At 39.6% G+C, this 19,765-nt stretch overlaps 1 protein-coding gene across 6 annotated transcripts in view; it reads right to left on the minus strand.

Moving 5' to 3' along the window:
• Positions 1–2,392: 2,392 nt before the first annotated feature.
• Positions 2,393–19,765, minus strand: part of LOC308498220 (acylphosphatase-1) — a 40,151-nt gene continuing 22,778 nt past the window's right edge. For 5 of the 6 annotated variants that reach the window (XM_081049800.1, XM_081049807.1, XM_081049802.1 and 2 more), the window contains 7 exons: positions 19,537–19,608; positions 17,609–17,720; positions 16,414–16,573; positions 9,736–9,759; positions 9,551–9,629; positions 5,965–6,116; positions 2,393–5,031 (listed from right to left, as the gene is read on the minus strand). In XM_081049800.1, the coding sequence (XP_080905926.1) occupies positions 4,909–5,031; positions 5,965–6,116; positions 9,551–9,629; positions 9,736–9,759; positions 16,414–16,573; positions 17,609–17,720; positions 19,537–19,608 (722 nt within the window). In that variant the 3' untranslated portion in view covers positions 2,393–4,908. The remainder of the gene's footprint in view (positions 5,032–5,964; positions 6,117–9,550; positions 9,630–9,735; positions 9,760–16,413; positions 16,574–17,608; positions 17,721–19,536; positions 19,609–19,765) is intronic. The other variant, XR_013993443.1, reaches the window with a different exon arrangement.

Raw genomic sequence — 19,765 nt, forward strand, 5'->3', positions numbered from 1 at the left:
CTCTGCCTCTTTTTGGTCATTTACAGTACCTAGAACAGCAGAACTGCATAAATGTGTTCTTTAGAATCTTTAGGACCTCAGTTAAGTAAATCTCAGAAAGCTATTTATATGCCTTGTTTTTTTCTAGTTCCTTCTCTCCCTTTTCCTATTTGAGGAAGAGTAACTATTGAAAAGGAAGAACCTGATCTGAATAGGGAGATAGGAGTTCCACATCGACTTACTACCTTTCAGCCTTTGTGCCTGCGTCCCTCCCCATCTTTGCGAGCAGAACCCAGAAACTCATTAGGAAAAACAAAAAACAACTTTTAGCTTGGAGAGAATTAATAGAAAGAAGATTCCATGGATGTGAAAGGCTTCTGAATGTGCTAAATCAAGTTGGATAAAACTTACTCAATACAGTTGGTAAAGACACTTTTTCCCACTGTTTGTATTTTCCAATTTGGGCAGAGGGCAGGAAAGGCACAATTCTTGGAACTCCAATAAGGAACAGAAATTCCTAATTTAGCCTCAGAGGAGAAGTCTGAAAAATGCTCTACCGAGAAAAACAAGTGTAAAGTGATACCTCAAAGAAAGAAATGCCGGTACCCATAGGATCATAGCTTCACAGATAGGCTTCCAAACCATTTCTCCAAGCGATCGGTTGCATCAGCCTTTGGGTTAACGAAGGCTGCCAGTCACAGTTCCATCGCTGAGCTACATGGCTCTCTAATACCACATATGTAGAACTCAGCACATCAGAACTTGCCATAAAGATAGTACCAGATGGTGATGTAATTATTGTAAAGGCCCCATACTATTCACCTGTCTTCCCAAAAACTCCCACTGCAGACATGCACCTAGTTGATACAAAGGACCTCTTTTGAAATGTGGTTTGGAAGGGTTTTATATCTGGCCTTCTTTGCATTGAATTATTCTTTCATTCACCATACAGCTGTGCCAGGATGCTGTGCAATTATTGTTAAGAGCTATATTTAAGCTTTCAGTCTTCATAACATTCACACAGTAGAAGGGGCAGCCTTTAAGCCTAACCACACTTGAAATGTTGTTTGATGTTTATATTAAAACTGTGCTGAGAAGAAGGATCCTTTCAGTAGTGGTTTTTTTCAGGCATGTTACATTTAGAATTAAGACCTGCCTGGAAAAAAACTTGACAAGATTCCTAAAATTCATAATTTATATGTAAAATTCTGCAGTTAACTACTATAAAAGAGAGGTGATGAAATTCCTTGAATAATGATAAACTAATAGCAGTAGGCAACTCTAAATCACTTTTTTTTGGGGGGGGGACCATCTTTGGGTACTCCTTGCTTTGCAGTAAACATGAGTAGTTGTTTAGTCAAGCAAGTTGTGAAGAATCAAGTGAGGCCAAATCTAGCTTCTTCAGACTACTTGTGTCGTATTAGCTTACTGGCTCAACAGATTCCACTATGTAAGATACTTAGATTCCCACAGGTGAAAATTATCCAAGGGTTTGAAAAATCCTCTTTGTTCTTTAAATCCCCCACAATTTCTGATGCAATACATTTGGATGGGACTCACTAGTTACTGAATGATGAATAAATGAACTAATGGAAGGATAGAAGGAAGGGTTTATCTGGTGCAGATTATCCAGATTTTTGGTTTCCCAGACTTCCTTTTCCTCTCCTGAACCCACCTTTTTTGTCATCTCACTGTCGATGAGCAGCTTCAGCTCAGAAAGGGTGAAAATAGGCAGGACATACAGCGGCAGACATACCCATCAGTTCTCATTAGCTGGCTAGTGTAAAGGCTTTTGATTGAATGGGTGGCACTTCAGGTGGCAGACTGGGAGAGTTCTTTGTGCCAGAAACTGCCGTTTCTGGTGAAGCTTCCGCTGAGCTTGGTGTCAGTGCTTTCTAGGAACTGATGGGCTGCATCTGTTCTTCTCACCAGGCGTGGCTTCCTCAGCCTAGAACTTGGCCCCCTCCTGCTCTGCCCGTTTTGGTTGCTGTGTTCTTTTCACTGTCTGCTAGTCCCAAGTGCTGGCTGTCCTTTGTTCTGACTTTGCCTTGCTCCGACGTCTGATGGTGAGAACCTCTCCTTTCTCAACTACTCTTGGAGTTCCAGATCCCCAGGAAGAATTCTGGACCTTGCCCTAACCCCTCCCCGTCTCTCGCCTTCCTGCTAGCCTACACTCTTAAGCTGTCTGATACTAGCCCTTATTGCCATCTATAGCCTTAATTCTGACAGAATGCTCTCTTATCTCAGTTAATAGACATAGCTGTCACTCAGTGATCCCGAAACCTAGAGGAAGTTATTATTCTACCATCAATTTCCTTGCCTCTCTTCCTGACTAAAGCTAAGCTTCTTGAAGGTATGCACCTTTACTTCTCAGTAAAATTTTGATGGATGTTACAAAAAGGAATTCTCAAGAATGGCTTCAAGTTTTACTCTAAAACTAACAAAGCCTCCACCAATCAGAATCTAATAAAATTGAACTACTAAGTATACAAGTGGGTAAATCCCCAATAAATTAAAAATGTATTATACAGAACAGCATGGGGTAAATGGGAAGGAGTGTGCAATGTGAAGTCACACGGACCTGGGTCTGAATTCTGGCTTTCCTCGCTAGGCCTTCGGCAAACGAGTTAACGTCTCTGAGCCATAAAAGAGAGATACTAGTTTCCTAAGAGGACTGTTGTAAGGATTAGTAATAATGTGTAACATGGTAACTATTATTCTTGTTATTGGAGCTAGAAAACTTGGATACCACTCTCAGCTTTACTTGCTAGCTGTGTGATCTTAGATAAATCACTTAATGATTTTCAGCCTTAGTTTCCCCTTTTGTAAAATGGGGAGAATATACCACCTTATCTCGTGCGTCGCCAAGAAATTCAAGTAAAATAAGGTATGTAAAAATTATTTGATAAACCTAAAAGGACCATATAGGTGTTAATGATTACTGTTTGTGTTAGAAAACTAAACATTATCTTTGCTCTTATGGCACCTACGTTCAAAACAGAACAAAACACTAACAGGCAATAATAAAAGTAATTTAGATATTTTTGGCTAATAGGTTGGTTTTATGCTGATGCATGCTACTGAGTTTATAAATTATTAAAATAGGATAATTATATCTTACATTGATTGATTCAGGTTTGCTAGGAAGACTGGTTACATAATTTATGGACAATTTTTTTCTAATCCTATTCTCCAGAAAACAGTGGTTTAGGATTATAGCAAAACCTTTTGAAGCTGCACCCCATCATCCTAATATAAGAGGTATTGTGACAGTTTTTTTAATCCCATAAATTGGTCTGACCTAAAAAGATTTTTGAAACTCCCCAGACAGCTGGCCTCCGTGTAGCTACGGAGAGTGGAGGCAGAGGTCCAGAGGCCACGGCACCCTACTGGGCCTGGAGGCAGAGCCCCTGACAGCCTTGCAAATCCCCTGAAAACCCCCTCCTTTCTAAGGTCATGTCTCCCTGTCTATGAAACCGTTTATGCGTGTTTAGAACAATACAGACCATTTCTAGACAGTGGTGCCTATTCTTCAGGATTCCAATTACGTAATTCTACAAGGATCCCCTTGAAAACCAGTGAAGGCTTTCCCTGAACCTTCTCTGAGGCACACGCTAATGAATGCAATACTTCATTGCTCCTGTAAGATTCACTGCAGGGCTTCTGGCAAACAAACTTCTTCCATGAGCACAAATGTGTTTCCTGTATTAAAAAATGAGGAAAATAGTTCCATTGATACAAAGGCCAGTTTGAGCAGGCTGGTCAGGAAACCCAAAGTGGAAGTTCTCACTGCAGCATCTTTCTCATCGTACAGCATCGCAGTTGCAACAAACATCACCAGCGGTTTCTTTTTTGTGTGTGTGCTTTTTTTTGTTTTCTTTCAATAGGACTTGAGTCTGTTAAGTCTTATTAACCAGAAATCAAGTCATCTAAATAGGTGGGGGGAAATACCGATTAAGAGTGCCATTTGCAGAAAGCTCAGTCCTGCTTCCAAACGAAATTATGAGGCCATTAGATAGGCACATTATAATCAAACCAAGATATAATTTGAAAAGGACCAAAAGAGCCCTGTCTCCTGAAAAAATGTGGAGAACACATCTGGTTAGGTTGAAAGAATAAATGCTGCATTTTGATGTGAAAATTGCTTTCACGTAAAGAGATACTGTATAAAGTACAAAAAAATCATATTTTAAGAAACAAGCTCATAGTACTTTCACCATTTAACTGGTTTGGGATATAAACCACATCAGTCGGAGTCTTTATAAAGGCAATAAAACAAACAAAAAAACCAGGAGAAGGACTTTACATTTTCCTTATTCTATCCTTGTCCTTGTTTCTCTTTATCAATAGTTTTTATCCCTAAAATAATCTAACTACAGGCTTTGGAAGACGGCAGACAGCATTTTTATTGAGTGTAGAGAAACTCTTTAAGCCTAAGATTTAGGATGTAAAGAAACAGCAGAGGGAAGCGAAGAACACTGGAGGTAAAGGAGGAGACCAATGGAGCACGGCTGTGGGCAGTTTACGAAGGTGAACTTGATCCCTGGGAATTCAGCATCAGGTAAACTACACCAGTGCAAACTATGAGCTGGAAAAAACTGCAAAACAAAACCAAAACATCCCACTCCACCTCCAAGAAAACCACAAACCAACTACCCGGACAAGAAGACAATCATTAAATTTTATCCCTAAAAAAGTTACCGAAAAATTGATATTATAGGGCAACCTCCCGTGTCCATGGTTGCAAATGAATGAAGTGTCTTGAAGCTTGAATTCCATGTGGCTCCTCGACGGGCGAGAGCATCTGCTCCAGCAAGACTGGTACGTTGCTCGTGTGCACAGGCTGATTCCATGGTGCCTGCAGGTCATGCTGTCTGCCGAGAGGCACACAGCATCCCTTTGGCTCCTTACGGCCCCATCATCCTGTTCTCATGGTGGCTCACAAGGAGGCATGGATGCCTGCAGGCTTTGCCTTGCATCACATCCTTCTGCTTTTCCAAAGAGACGCCAGGCCTGGGCCAGTTTACGAAGTTTTGCAAGATTGGGTTTAATCTATGGGAAGAAAGAACAATTCCAATTACCAGTATAAAAAGCCAAGTAGCATATAAATATTTCCTAATTATGACGATTCAAATCTGTTTAGAGATCTAATTTCCTGCTTCAGAAAAGATTATAGATTTCCGTAGGACAAGAGATTCTCATCTCTTCAAGAATAGGGACATTGTCATGTGAAACAAAAAGTTTTTAATGGAGTAAAATCTACTGGGTGAGTCAGAAAACACAAGTATCTGAAAGCTCCATGCAAGAGAAGACTTTATAGCCCTTAGCAAGAAAGATAAGCAAAAGATTTTGGAAAGCAGTAACATGAACATTCCAATTATGCCTTCATGTTCTGTTTCATTTAAGATTTTAACAAGGACAGAAAATGTTCTTTAATTTAAGCCACTCTATGCCTTTATTGTATTATCCACATCATTGTTCCCGGGCTGCTGAGTAATCAGGGCCAGAGCTGAATGTGGAAATCTCCTAAGCTTGGTTCCCTGCCCGATGATCCCCAAATCTTAACTCTAGAGACCCTTGGGGATGGCTACCATTTCCAGCAAGTAGCATCAAGCAAGTGGCTGTTTAGGTTCCGTTAGCCAGCAGTGAATTTGCTGTGTTTCTACCAACATTCCGTAGCCCCCGAGAGAACTGCATCTTATCAAACCTAGAGCTAGTAGGCAACAGATGTTCAGTTTGTACATGTGTTAAGCTTAAAAAATATAAAGGCATCAAGTGTATAATCTCACAGTTCTGCCTAACCTCCATTTTGAATTTGAGCTAGAAGATGAAATGGTGAGACTTTATATAAAACTCCCAATGCATATTTTTCAAAAATCTCGTATTTTGGAAAGGATTAAGAGAGATTACATTTGGATAACAGGAGCTGGAAAAGAAACAGAAGATAAATTCTGTTTCCTCTTCTCCCATGAGTCATTCCTGTACCTGTTTTTCCTGCTCCAAGTGGTCTATGTCAGCTAATGGCAGCATGGACGGTCTCCCATGAGCACACTGGAATGGCAGCTGGCACCAGGACAGAGCTTCAATAAGGCGATAGCTCTCCTCTACGCTCAGGCCATCATTAAACTTAATGGCCCCTAAACGAAAGACAGAAACAAGAAGGTTATGGTGTATATGGTGGGAAACCAATGCTGACCCTGGGTCAGGGCCAAATATCTGGGGAAAGTAAGATGTTTCTTAGGCTTCTTTCTTGTGACTTTAATACTGCTTGAAATTGGCACTTATGGCTACGGATGCAACTAAGGCCTCCAGGCTGACCCGTCGCTCAGCTTTTCCGTACGGAGCCCTCGTCTCTCTAATCCACGTCAGAGGCATTCCTTAACTCGTTAGGATTCTGCTGTCAGAGTTTTTCTCCGAGAAACAAGAGCAGTATTTCTGCCTACTTCTTACAGGCTTATGAAATCAAGGTCATCTTCCGTCCATAGCCAATCTATCACCGAGATCTCTGCTCACCACGAAGTCCATTTTATTTGCTTTTTTCTGTTTCCATAATAACCTTCCTAATCTCAACTCTCATCCTGTCAGCACCTGCCTTTATGCACACATTAATTCACTCACTCAGCAAATATTTATAAGTATATACTTTGTATTAGGCGCTATGCCAGGCAGTGAATGAGACAGATGAAGCTTATGATCTAATAGGTCTCACAGGTGAGACAAACAGTAAGCAGATAATTGCACAATAATTTAAGTTGTAAATTAAGTTACATATTTGTATTATATATTTAAATACATAAGAATTATAAAACACGGGATAAAAATGAATATATAATAGGAAAACCAAACCCAGTTTAGAGGTTAAGGAAGGCTTTCCTGGCAAAACGATATTTAATGTGAGGCCTTAGGTAAAGAAAGACATGATAATTGAAGGAGTAGAAAGGCATTCAGACGGGAAAAAGGCACATGCAGAAGTGCAGAAACACCAGAACAAGACTGAGAAGCAGGCTGGAATGTAGGGCAAAGTGGAGAGTGCTGTGAAATGAAACGAGAGGCAAGCAGGGCCAGACCATGAAGACTCTTGCCTGCCCTGGTAAAGAATAAAATTTTCATTCTAAGGACAATGAATAAATAGTCTTGACACATTTTAGTTAGAATGACATGTTCAGAGGGATGTTTCAAGATGATTCCTCTGGAAAGCGTGTGACATCTGGTTTGTAAGCGTGAGTCTCTGCTGGGCGCAACAAAAGAGCGATTTAACAATGAGTGATGCTGGGAAGGGCAAGCAGATTTCTGCGCAGAAGTGTGCCCGGTGCCGCACTCTGGAAAAGGGAGGCAAGCACAAGACTTGTCCATGATCGGCTTGGCCCCTGGATTGTTTCACACGGATGGCAACAAGAACAAAGGCATCACCTGGGGAGAGGAGACACTAATGGAGCATTTGGAGAATGCCAAGAAGAACATCCCTGGAACAAAAATGATCTTTACTGACATTAATAAGACTGCGGAGGGGCCAGCCCAGTGGCTCAGGCAGTTAGAGCTCCATGATCCTAGCTCCGAAGGCTGCCGGTTCCATTCCCACATAGGCCAGTGGACTCTCAACCACAAGGTTGCCAGTTAGATTCCTCGACTCCCGCAAGGGATGGTGGGTTCCGCCCCTGCAACTAAGATTGAACACAGCACCTTGAGCTGAGCTGCCTCCCGGATGGCTCAGTTAGTTGGAGCCCTTCCTCTCAACCACAAGGTTGCCGGTTCGACTCCCACAAGGGATGGTGGGCTGCGCCCCCTGCAACTAGCAACAGCAACTTGCCCTGGAGCTGAGCTGCGCCCTCCACAACTAAGACTGAAAGGACAACTTGAAGCTGAATGACACTAAGGAGCTACAGTTGGCCACTGCCTTATTTATTACAAAACAGAAATGTCTCATGATTGTTTTCTTGTGTACTATGTTTAAATTGATCTCATACACCAGAATTCAGATCATGAATGGCTGATAGAACATTTCTTTTGGACACTCCTACTTTAAATAAGATTGGCTTGTGGTTAAATGGATATGATCAGCATTTCAAACTTTGATGGTAATTTGGTTCAGCAAGTGCTATCACTGTTTTCCCTTCTAAAGGTTTTCCCTTCACTGTCTCATAGGACAGACAGACTCACTTGTGTTTCAACTTGTATTCATTAGCCTGTTAAAGGCAAGGGCTTAAGAAATGGTGGCAGTGCCCACTATCTTTTTGATCCTAACTATGTCAATTTAATTAAAATTCCCTGGATCTACACTGTTGCCTTTTACTTAATGAAGGGCATTTTAGTGTGGTTTATGTATAATATCAAATAAAGAATATTTAACACTTCTCACATTTTATAGATGATCTAGATAAGGTCAGAAGTTTTTAAAATCCAGCATGGCAAGATACTCGTATAGCAGAAAACTTTGCTTGTGAATTCTGTAATTACTAAGTCAGACTAATTATAATTCAGGATTGTCTTTTAAACAGCTATTCAAAAACACAACCGTATAGCTACTGTATATGTATGATTAGTAATGGTGCTTTTGCCAGCTCACTAGAAGGATTAAAGTAGAGGACGACAGACCACCACCAGCACAAAATGGTAAAGTATGTGATCCTTAGACTTAAGATAATTAAAAATAAAATCACAGATTAAAAAAAAGATTCCTCTGGATGCTGAGGGAAGAATGGCTTGAAGTGGAACCAGGATGGACGTGGGGAAGAGACTAAGTAAGAGGACTCAATAGTGGCAAGAACTAGGGAGATGGCAGTGGAAACAGATCACATCAGACAGATTTAAGATACATTCTGAAGGTAGAGATGATGAAATTTGGTGATGGAGTAGATATGAGTAAAGCTAGGAGAAAGGGGTGAAGGAGCTTAAGATATTTGCAGGAGACAGATTAATGAGTGACTGGTTACTAAGCTGGAAAAGACAGGAAGTGAAAGGAGGTTGATGGAGAGACGCAACAGGAAGGGTGTCAGCAGAGTGGAGACCCCATTGTGGTCAAATGATCGTTGCAGGGGATTCTGTAGCTGTCATGATCCCTGAAGTAAGTTCCTTCAATACCATTTTCTATATTTTATCATATCATTTCTATATTTTATCATTAGAACCTTTAAAGATGCTAATGCCTTCTGTATGAAATCCAAAGGTTTTGTTGTGACCTTTGAGGCTTCTACTCTTTCTTACCAGCCTAATTTCTTGATACTCATTGCTGCTCTTCATAGAACTAATTTGTTTGTGCCTCTGGGTCTCTACAGGTCATTTCCTCCCCCTGTAGTAAACTTTTCCTTCCCTCCTATGAATTATGTCCCTCAGCTCATTCAAAACTCCCCTCACTGTGCATCTCCACACATATAAGTTGTTCTGCATTTTGTACAGATATGTGTGTTGGCATTTTGCTTTGTCATAGTAATATTTTAGTGTTCATTTTTAATGTATTCAGTTTATTGATCTAAATTGTACCCTCCATGAGGTGAGTAGTAAATGTGACTTCTACTGCTTTCATAATTGCTATACCCCTGGCAGTGCACTCAACAGCTGGTGTGTCGGGTCTTACCATGGCAGGCTTGGGATGCCAACACTTTCTGGACAGTCAGTGGCAAAGTCCCCTGGATGCCTCCTGTGGTCTGGAGTAGCTAATGCATAAACACATGCTTTATTAATGGGAAAAGGAATTGGGGCATTGGAGACTTGTGTGTGTAGTGCCTGTGTGTGAAACCCCAAAACAAGAGAAAGGTTTACCTCCACTTGTTCTCGAATAAGTTCCTACAAAGCAAAAAGGAAAACAGGCATTAATCAACTGCTGTGTTACACTTACCCTTTGACAGTTTACAAAATATCCCAATTTTCTTCTTTAAAATGTGCTTCCTGAAGGAGAGAGTTCCAGCAATATAGCACGTAAGTGCTATATTTGTTGTAAGGTACTTTGAATATGAAATATCAAGACAACTGCATAGAACTCTTATTGAACAGAGAACATATTTAGCTACTCAAACATCCACCAGAGAGAACTCATCAACTCATGAGGTTATGTAACTGGTGAGTGGAGAGCCTTGATGATTCAACTGATTCTAAACATCAGGGAGGCGTCTCACTGAGAGGCTGTTTGTATTTGTAATCGCAGCCAGAACAAGTGTAATATTACACAGAAACAGAATAAATACACAACAATCATCAACACAACGGCGCCCTCAGTATAACACTTGCTTAAATGTCATAAACATAAGTAGTCACTTCAGTTCCCGCAGGCTTTCTGTTTTTGAACAATTCCCTTCAGGTCAAAAAGCTTATTTTCTGAGGCATTTTGTTGAGAAGTTTCTCCTTACTAGCATATCTCTGTCCCAAGGGCAGCCTTTTCAATGGTTATATCCCAGCAGATCTTAATATTTACAAAAGGACTTTAAAGAAATGTAAAGCAGGCACTATTTCACGCTACCAATTTGTTTAATCTCTGAAGGTAAAAAACTGTTTTGAGATATGCACACTTAACACTTTCTTTATAAGAAAACGCAGGATTTATTTACTCCTAGAAATGGCTATGTATAAATTAGGTTCCTAAGATTACAACACGGTAAGGTAAGTTTTCCTTTATTAAATCAGACTCAGAAAATTCTCTCCTCCCTCATGTACACTCTAGTCCACCATGCTGACAAATAAGCATAGTTACCGGAGCTAGATGGCAGAGACTATGTATTTTTTAAAAGCCATGTATTTTCCCAGAACGATGTCTCATAATATCTGATCCACTAACAAAACTTAGCATGGATACAGATCGAATCTAACTTCTTTGCAATTCTGTCTTGTGCTTGTATATCTGGGACTTGTAAAAACAACAGTTTGTAAGCCTGGTGAGGGGGAAATGGATCTTATTCTCTGTTCATTTCATATTTCAATGTTTTGATTAATGCTAAATAATTTAAGTAATAGTATAAACGTTCGTTCATCAGGCTAGAGGACAGAACATTATAGAAAGATGTTATTAGTGATCTTTCAAAACTGCTAGGATCCAAGTAGTTACCTTTTCTTCAAGACACCAAAACTATTCTAGCTTCTTCCAGAAACAACAAAATCTCTCCTGATCAGCCTGAGTTAACATAATCAAGATTTTCTGAAACCATAAGGTTTGTTTCAATTTGAAGTAAACTCCTGACCAGTAGTCTTTGAAGTTTTTATTTAGGAAAAGTTTTTATTGTAACTTTCTAGTTAAATACTTAGGGATTGAATTACAATAGAAGATTCTAACAGATCCTATCTTTTGGATTTAAGACAATTTGGAGGAGGAGCATTAGAAAAAATAAGCTCTGTTGGGAGAAAAGAGCACTGCTGAAACCATAACAAAGCTTGTCTGATCAAAGGGCAATTTTGGAAAGGGTGAAATCAAGGTAATCCAAATGCTGGCACTGTTAACTGCCTCATCCTCTGGGATATCTTCTCACCCTTAGCCTACAAACATGCTTAAGTCTCTCCCACCTGAAACAAAAATCTTTGCTCAACCTTGTGTCCTGTCCTACACTTCGCAACGACCCCTAACCTTTAACTATCACGCTGTCTTCTTCTGCAGTCAAAGTTCTTGGAAGAGTAGTCTATTCAGCTCCACTTCCCCGCCTTTCTCTCATTCCTGACCTCCTCTGGTCTGTTCCGCTTCACTGACTCCCAGGAAATGATTCCACAAGGTAACTAATGTCCTCGTGATAGCCAGATCCAACTTGCTATTGACCATTAACTTCTTGCTTAAAATTTCCCTTGGCTTTGGCAATATTACTTTTTCCCCATTTTCCTCCTCCCCCTCTGGCCAAATATATTCAATGATCCTTTACATTTCTTCTTTTCGGCAGAAGCTTTCCAGACCTTTCACAAAACACATATACCCTGAATGCTGGTGTTCCAGAGGCTCCACCCTTTGTTCTCTTCTCTTTTTATTCTTTAGATTCTCCCTGGGCAATTCCATTTCCTTTAGACCCTTCTCCAGCTTCTGATATTATCAAAATATATACACTGTTAACTCTCAAGTAGATAGGTACAGCCCAGACTTCTTTCCCAAGGGCTTGGTCTGTAGGTCTGCCTATCTACTAGACGTCCCCACTTGAAGGCACAGTCAATGTGTCTACACCTATGCAGGCTCAGCATCTAACTCCGCAGCCAGGTGTACTCTTCCTCCTCCATTTCCTTTTGCTGTCAGTGGCACTGCCATCCTTCAAGTCACCCTAGCTAGAACCCACAGAATCATTATTTATCTTTTCTCCTTTATCCCTTTTATATTCTATTGTTTACCAGGTCCTCTTCATTCAACCTTCCAAATTATGTTTCAAATATGTCCCTCTTTTCCATTCCCATTGCTATTGACTTAGTCCAACCCTCATCCTCTCCTATTTGAACCAATGCAATAGGCTCTCAACTGCATTCCCTACTTCAAATCTTTCCCATATTAATCTATCCCACAATTTATCTACTAAATCTGTCTTCTAATTTTTATTTTTAGTATTACTAAAGTAATTCAGATTTCTAGAAAAACAGTACACTAAGTTGATGTGGATTTGCCTGTGCTCCAAACAGAAAGAGCAAGAGATGAAGGAATAAGAAAACACAGTGAATAAAATGGGACACTGTGAAGAATAAATAAATTTGAGAAAGAACCAAATAAAAATTCTAGAAATAAAAAATACAGTCATTAGGGGCCAGCCCGGTGGCTCAGGCGGTTAGAGCTCCTTGCTCCTAACTCCGAAGGCTGCCGGTTCGATTCCCACATGGGCCAGTGGGCTCTCAACCACAAGGTTGCTGATTCGATTCCTCGACTCCCGCAAGGGATGGTGGGCTACGCCTCCTGCAACTAAAATTGAACATGGCACCTTGAGCTGAGCTGCCACTGAACTCCCTGATCGCTCAGTTGGTTGGAATGCGTCCTCTCAACCGCAAGGTTGCTGGTTGGACTCCCTCAAGGGATGGTGGGCTGTGCCCCCTGCAACTAGAAAAAAAAAAAAAAAAAAAAAAACACGGCAACTGGACCTGGAGCTGAGCTGCGCCCTCCACAGCTAAGACTGAAAGGACAACAACTTGAAGCTGAACGGCACCCTCCACAACTAAGATTGAAAGGACAACGACTTGGGAAAAAAAGGCCTGGAAGTACACACTGTTCCCCCAATAAAGTCCTGTTCCCCTTCCCCAATAAAAAAAAATATATATATATAGTCATTAAAATAAAATACTCACTGGACAAGTTAAACATCTAGTTAAAAAGCAGGTGAAAAGAGAATTTAGTTCACTGAAAAATAAATGATGAAATTTCCCAGAATGCATCACAAAGAGATCAAACAATGGAAATTATGAAAGAGAAGTTAAAAGACATGAAAAGTAGATAAGATCCAGTAGACATCTCACAGGATTTCTAGGAGACCAGAAATGAGGAAAGAAGCAATGCTGGAAGTGATAATAACTGTACATTTTTCAAATTCAAGAAGTATGATGAATCTCAAGAAGGAAGTGAAAATAAATCCATACAAAGATACATCACAGAGAAATTGCAGGACACCAAAGACAAAGAGAAAATATTAAAAGCATCCAGAGAGAAAATCAGATTACCTACACAGTAATGATGATTAGATTGAAAATGGATTTTCATGGCAAAAACGGAATGTCAAAAGTAATAGAGAGACACGTGTACTCCAATGTTCATTGCAGCTTTGTTTACGGTGGCCAAGACATGGAAACAACCAAAATGTCCTTCGATAGATGAATGGATAAAGAAGTTGTGGTACATATACACAATGGAATACTATTCGGCGTTAAGGAAAGATGATATAGGAGCATTTGTGACAACATGGATGGATCTCGAGAGAATAATGCTAAGTGAAATAAGTCAGACAGAAAAAGCAGAGAACCCTATGATTTCACTGATATGTGGTATATAAACCAAAAAGAACAAGACAAACAAATGAGAAACAAAAACTCATAGACACAGACAATAATTTAGTGGTTACCAGAGGGTAAGGGGGTGGGGGGTGGGTGATGAGGGTAAAGGGGATCAAATATATGGTGATGGAAGGAGAACTGACTCTGGGTGGTGAACACGCAATGGGATTTATAGACGATGTAATACAGAATTGTACACCTGAAATCTATGTAAATTTACTAACAATTGTCACCCCAATAAAATTAATTAAAAAAAAAAAAGTAATAGAGGCCGGCCGGTGGCTCAGGCGGTTAGAGCTCCATGCTCCTAACTCCGAAGGCTGCCAGTTCGATTCCCACATTGGCCAGTGGGCTCTCAACCACAAGGTTGCCAGTTCAATTCCTCAACTCCCACAAGGGATGGTGGGCAGCGTCCCCTGCAACTAAGATTGAACACAGCACCTTGAGCTGAGCTGCCGCTGAGCTCCCAGATGGCTCAGTTGGATGGAGCATGTCCTCTCAACCACAAAGTTGCTGGTTCGACTCCAGGGATGTCGGCAACTAGCAACGGCAACTCGACCTGGAGCTGAGCTGCGCGAGCTGCGCCCTCTATAACTAAGACTGAAAGGACAACAACTTCAAGCTGAACGGCACCCTCCACAACTAAGACTGACACACTGTTCCCCAGTAAAGTCCTGTTCCACTGCCCCATTAAAAAAAAAAAGTAATGCAATATTTTCAAAATACTGAGAGATAACTGACAGTATGATAGCTAGACAATCATGCAAGTGTGAAGGCAAAATAAAGATATTTTCAAAGACAGTTTATCATTAATGGACTCTTAATAAAAGAAGTTTTAGGGGTGGCTGGGTGGCTCAGTTGGTTAGAGTATGACTCTGAACAACAGGGTCGCTGGTTCGATTCCCACATGGGCCAGTGAGCTGCGCCCTCCACAACTAGATTGAAGACAACAAGCTGCTGCTGAGCTGCAGGAGGGGCGGCCGGATGGCTCAGTTGTTTAGAGCACGAGCTCTCAACAACAAGGTTGCCAGTTCAATTCCCGCGTGGGATGGTGGGCTGTGCCCCCTGCGACTAAGATTGAAAATGGTGACTGGACTTGGGAGCTGAGCTGCACCCTCCACAACTACCATTTTCCCCGTAAATAAGACCTACCCAGACCATCAGCTCTAATGCATCTTTTTTTTTTTCTAATGCATCTTTTGGAGCAAAAATTAATACAAGTATTAATTTGGTATAATACAGGTATTGTGTTGTGTTGTATTGTAATGACCCGGTCTTATATTACATTAAAATAAAACTGAGTCTTATATTAATTTTTGCTCCAAAAGATGCATTAGAGCGGATGGTCCAGCTAGTCTTATTTTCGGGGAAACATGGTAGATTGAAGGACAATTACTTGGAGCTGATGGGTCCACACTGTTCCCCAATATTCCCCAATGAAATTTATTAAAAACAGTTTTAAGAGATTTACTTCAGTAAAAAAAACTGAACACAAAGTAGGATGCAAGAAGCAACAGTAAATGAAGACTCTGTTAAACACTGTGGTTAATCGAAATAAATACTGACTATAAAATTAATGACTAACAGGGGGATTACATACACCATGTAATTAAAATAGGCAACAACATGGAAGATGGGAGAGGAGTAATGGAAGATTCTTGTGTAGTTTAGGAAGAAAGCAGAAACAAATTACTTTTAAACTATTAAGTATGCGGACTAAAATTCAATTTCTAAACCGGGAGAGAAAAAAAAGAGAAATAAAACGCCAATAGAAAACAGGAAAGGAGGAAAGAAAAGGCAACAAAAACAAAATAGTTTGTTGTAAAAAAATAATCACATAAGTAATAGTCCTCTTCAAAACCCCCAATGTGACATTCCAACAGCAGCTTTCCAGACCTTACCCAAACATATACACGTCCTCATATTTAAAATGCAGTGCTAACATGTATCTGTCTTCTCAGGATGAAATGCAAACTACTCAGCAGCATATGCTAAATCCATTATGACTTGGACTTGATAACCTGTCTGGCCTCATCTGGTCCCACCACTACCTCATACCTATCTTAATTTGAGTCATATATATCGGTAGTTCCCAAACATAGGATCTGCATCAATTCTGTAATATCTACTGCTCTATCCAGAATGCCCTTTCCCCTCATCTGTATTTGGTAGGCTCCTGCTGTTCTGTAAGACTCTTCCTAAAAAAAAAAAGAAAAAAAAAAAAAAAAAAAGCTCTTCTGTGACAGTTTCCTTGACCTCCACCCTCCTGGGCACAGTAACCATTTTGTATTTCCTAGCACTTTTGAACATACTTCTACTGCCCAAATTTCATTACATTATAATTATTTAAATGTCTTTCATCATCTTGAGCTAATTCATCTTTGATTGTCTAGTACCTAGCGCGCAGCAAGCATTTCACAAATGCTTATTGAATAAAGGATGAATATAGAGTTTCTAAATAAAATAGGAGGTTACTATCACTCATCAGTTTCAACATCTGCAGCTATGTCTTACCTCTACGATACTCTTGGTCACAGTAGACCTTCCTCTTCGAAGTTCATTGGCTTCTCTTTCTACAAAACAGAGTGGTACTTTTCCTACAAGGACCAGAGAATCACTAGTGTCTGGAAATATAATTTCAAGACCCAGATCTTCCAGATTTTCGTGATAACACCTAAAGAGATAACCTCAAATGTAAAAGTATTACAACCTCAAATATAAAAGTATTACTTCATTCACATTTCAGTACTGGTTCCAAATACCTGATAGTTTCTCAAAAGCTGCTACAAGCTTTATAAGTTATACTGGTTTTCTCACACATATGGGTATTTGTTCAGGATTTTCTTATCAAGTTTCTGTTTTGAATTACAGTAACCTTCGTTTTCTTCTCTTTTCCATTGAGAGAATCAATTTGCTTCTCAGTCTTGTTCCTAAGTTTTTATTCTTCACTAAGGAATTGCTAGCTTCTCTTGCTGGCACTTAAAGAAGTTTGGCACAAATAAAAGGGCTGAAAGTGTTTTGAATCAGCATAAAAGCAGGGAGGTGATTAACAGCCCCAGGAACTGAGAAGTCCAGATTAATGGGATGTAAATAAATGGATCTGCCTCTCATATAAATTATGCCCCAGGGAAAAAGATTTATTGGCAGTGGCATATTCCCAAACCTGAAATGAATTCAGAGACAATTCACTCTTTTTCATTTCCAATAATTTGTGCTGCCCAAAAGTGGGAAAACGTCCTATCTTGTGATCCACTATACAATTTGCCCCCTTCTTGTGGCCCAGTGTTTTACTTTCTTCCCGGTATGATGATGGTAATGAAAACTAAGAATCTAGAATGCATCAAGACAAAGCAGAATGGAAGTAATTACTGCAGTAATTTTGCTTTCAGAAACAGCACAGCATAAACACTGACTGTTCCAAGAAATGGGAAGAGTATTCTAAGCCAACTGCTGGAAAAAATTATCAGGGAAACTCTATCCTATACTCAACAGCTGTGATATAGTGGAAAGAACAGAATCTGGAGTCAGAAGACATGCATGTGAGTGCCTGCTCCACCACTTAATAGTTGTTATGACCTTGAACAAGTCATGTAACCTCTCTTGGTCTCAGGTGACTCATCTGAAAAAAGGAATGATAGTTATGCTTATACTTCACAGAATTATGGGAGAATTTACACTATCAATATCACATCCTCATGGTGGCACTAACCGTAAGAGTCTCCTTTGTTCCTCGGTCACTGATATCTCTAGTGGAGGACTTACAGTGGAAGACAATAACTTTTTCCGACCGGAGCCTTGTGGCTGTTGCTTCTCATAAGAATCTAGTGGGGGAAAGATGACTGGGTTAAGAGTAGGAAGTGAAGTCTTCTAGATTCAGATAAAAATGAAGCCTGGTAAGGCACAGTCATGTAATTACTATAGTGCTTAGCAGTGTGTTCAACGTTCAGTTTTAGGCTTTGGATTTCCATTATTAAAGTCAAACTAGTAAATATCCAGTCTGTTTATTCATTTTAGCAGTATTTTACCAAATAGAAATCTAAGACTTAAATCTTACATTCGAATGAACAATGCAATGTTTCTGTAGTCAATGAATGGTTTTAATAACAGAGGTGAATAATGTGGCTTACTGAGGAAATAAAATGGGTTTACTATGTATACAATCCTATAGCTCAAGAAGGCTTCCTCATTCCTTCAGAAGGGTTCCCAGTCTCTGAAGGGACTTAGTCAGTAGTACTATTCTCAAATGGTCCAGGGCCCATAGCAAGTAACTCCTGATGCTGTTTTTACTGTATCTTTTCCAACAATTATGTCTTCATCTTATGAGGAAAAGTGAACGTGGAAGTAACACTGCCATTCTAGTTCATGAAATACCTCCCTAGGTCCTCACCTAACTCTTTGACATTAGGGGTTTTCTTTATTACTTGACCACAGGAGTAAAGATTTTCTTGGTATTTTACCTGTTGGGGAGCACACTGTGTCAGGATGGGGAAAAAGGGTAGCAAAGATTAAAAAGCACATAATAACTTTGGCTGGATACATAACAAATTAGTGATACCGGTTGCCTCTGGGGGAGAGAAACTAGGTGGGATGAAGGGCAAGGGTAGAAAGACTATTATATTCCCTTTTCTGCCTTTCAGACTTGAATTTATTTGATAATACTACCTATTCAAACACAAGTTAAAATGTAAAATAAAACAAATTATTAGGGCTTCGGAGCTGCTGGTGGTCTCTGCTTGATGGACTGTGAAGAAGGCATAACACGAGAATATGGGCATATGGAGGGGCATATATTTGTGCCGTATGTCGTAATGAAGTAGCCTAATCCCTAGCTACCCGCTCCTTAGGGTTGATGATAAATATACAGCAAATATATCTTTGACAATGTAAGTAAGACTCACATGTTTGAATTTAGTAGAGTGAACTACTACATTCTTTCAGTTATAAAAGAAGCCAAACCAGAGGACTTCAGCTTAATTTTTTAAACATACAATTCATCTTTCCTCACGATAGTCACAGTTAGAAAAACTCTGTCAGGTATATTACTGTATTTTGCTATGTATAATGCACACTTTTTCCCCCAAATTTGTGAGGGGAAAATAAGGATGTGCATTATACATGGGTAGTACTAGTTCTGTATCTATATAAATGTTTTTAATTCTTTTACTTATGCTCATGAGTTAAAAGTGTAACTCTAGAAATCAATAACGATATCCGAACGCAAAATAATACCCTGGAATACAATAATCGGTTTTGTTGAATTTATAATGAACTTGCAACAATGAAGAGTTCTTGGCCTTCTGTGGTGTGTAAATATCATTAAACTTGTTACCAGTACGTAAAATTTCTTGTACCTTGTATCTGTTCTTGTGTTTTCTAATTATTTGTTACATAACATTTCTTGTACCATAATATTAAAAAATAAATGCTAAAATTCCTTTATAATACAAAAAATAAGTACCTACATGTAAACAAATAAAAATTTGAATTAAAAAATTAAAACGAAAGATTTTTTTTTACATGAAAGTTTGGGCCAAAAACATGGGTGTGTATTACACACAGGAGCGCATTATACACGGCAAAATATGATAATTGTGCCGGGGAGTCTCAAATCTTTTCTAATCCCAAACAGATCCTTACCAATAATAAGCTGCTCCAAACGGACACGCTCGTGGGCCGCATGCTGATCCACCAAGACTAGCAAGTTTCCACCTACGAGATTAGCCAGGATTACTGGAGTTTCAAATTCTCAAATCAAGACTAAAATAATCATTATTGTACTGAGGGAGAAAAAAACAACATAAGCAAAAGAGAAACAAACATACAGAGTAGTAACAACTGTATCTTTTATTTCCTGAAGAAAAAAAAT

Source organism: Rhinolophus hipposideros (assembly GCF_964194185.1).
Source record: "Rhinolophus hipposideros genome assembly, chromosome: 5".
Classification (NCBI taxonomy): Eukaryota; Metazoa; Chordata; class Mammalia; order Chiroptera; family Rhinolophidae; genus Rhinolophus; species Rhinolophus hipposideros.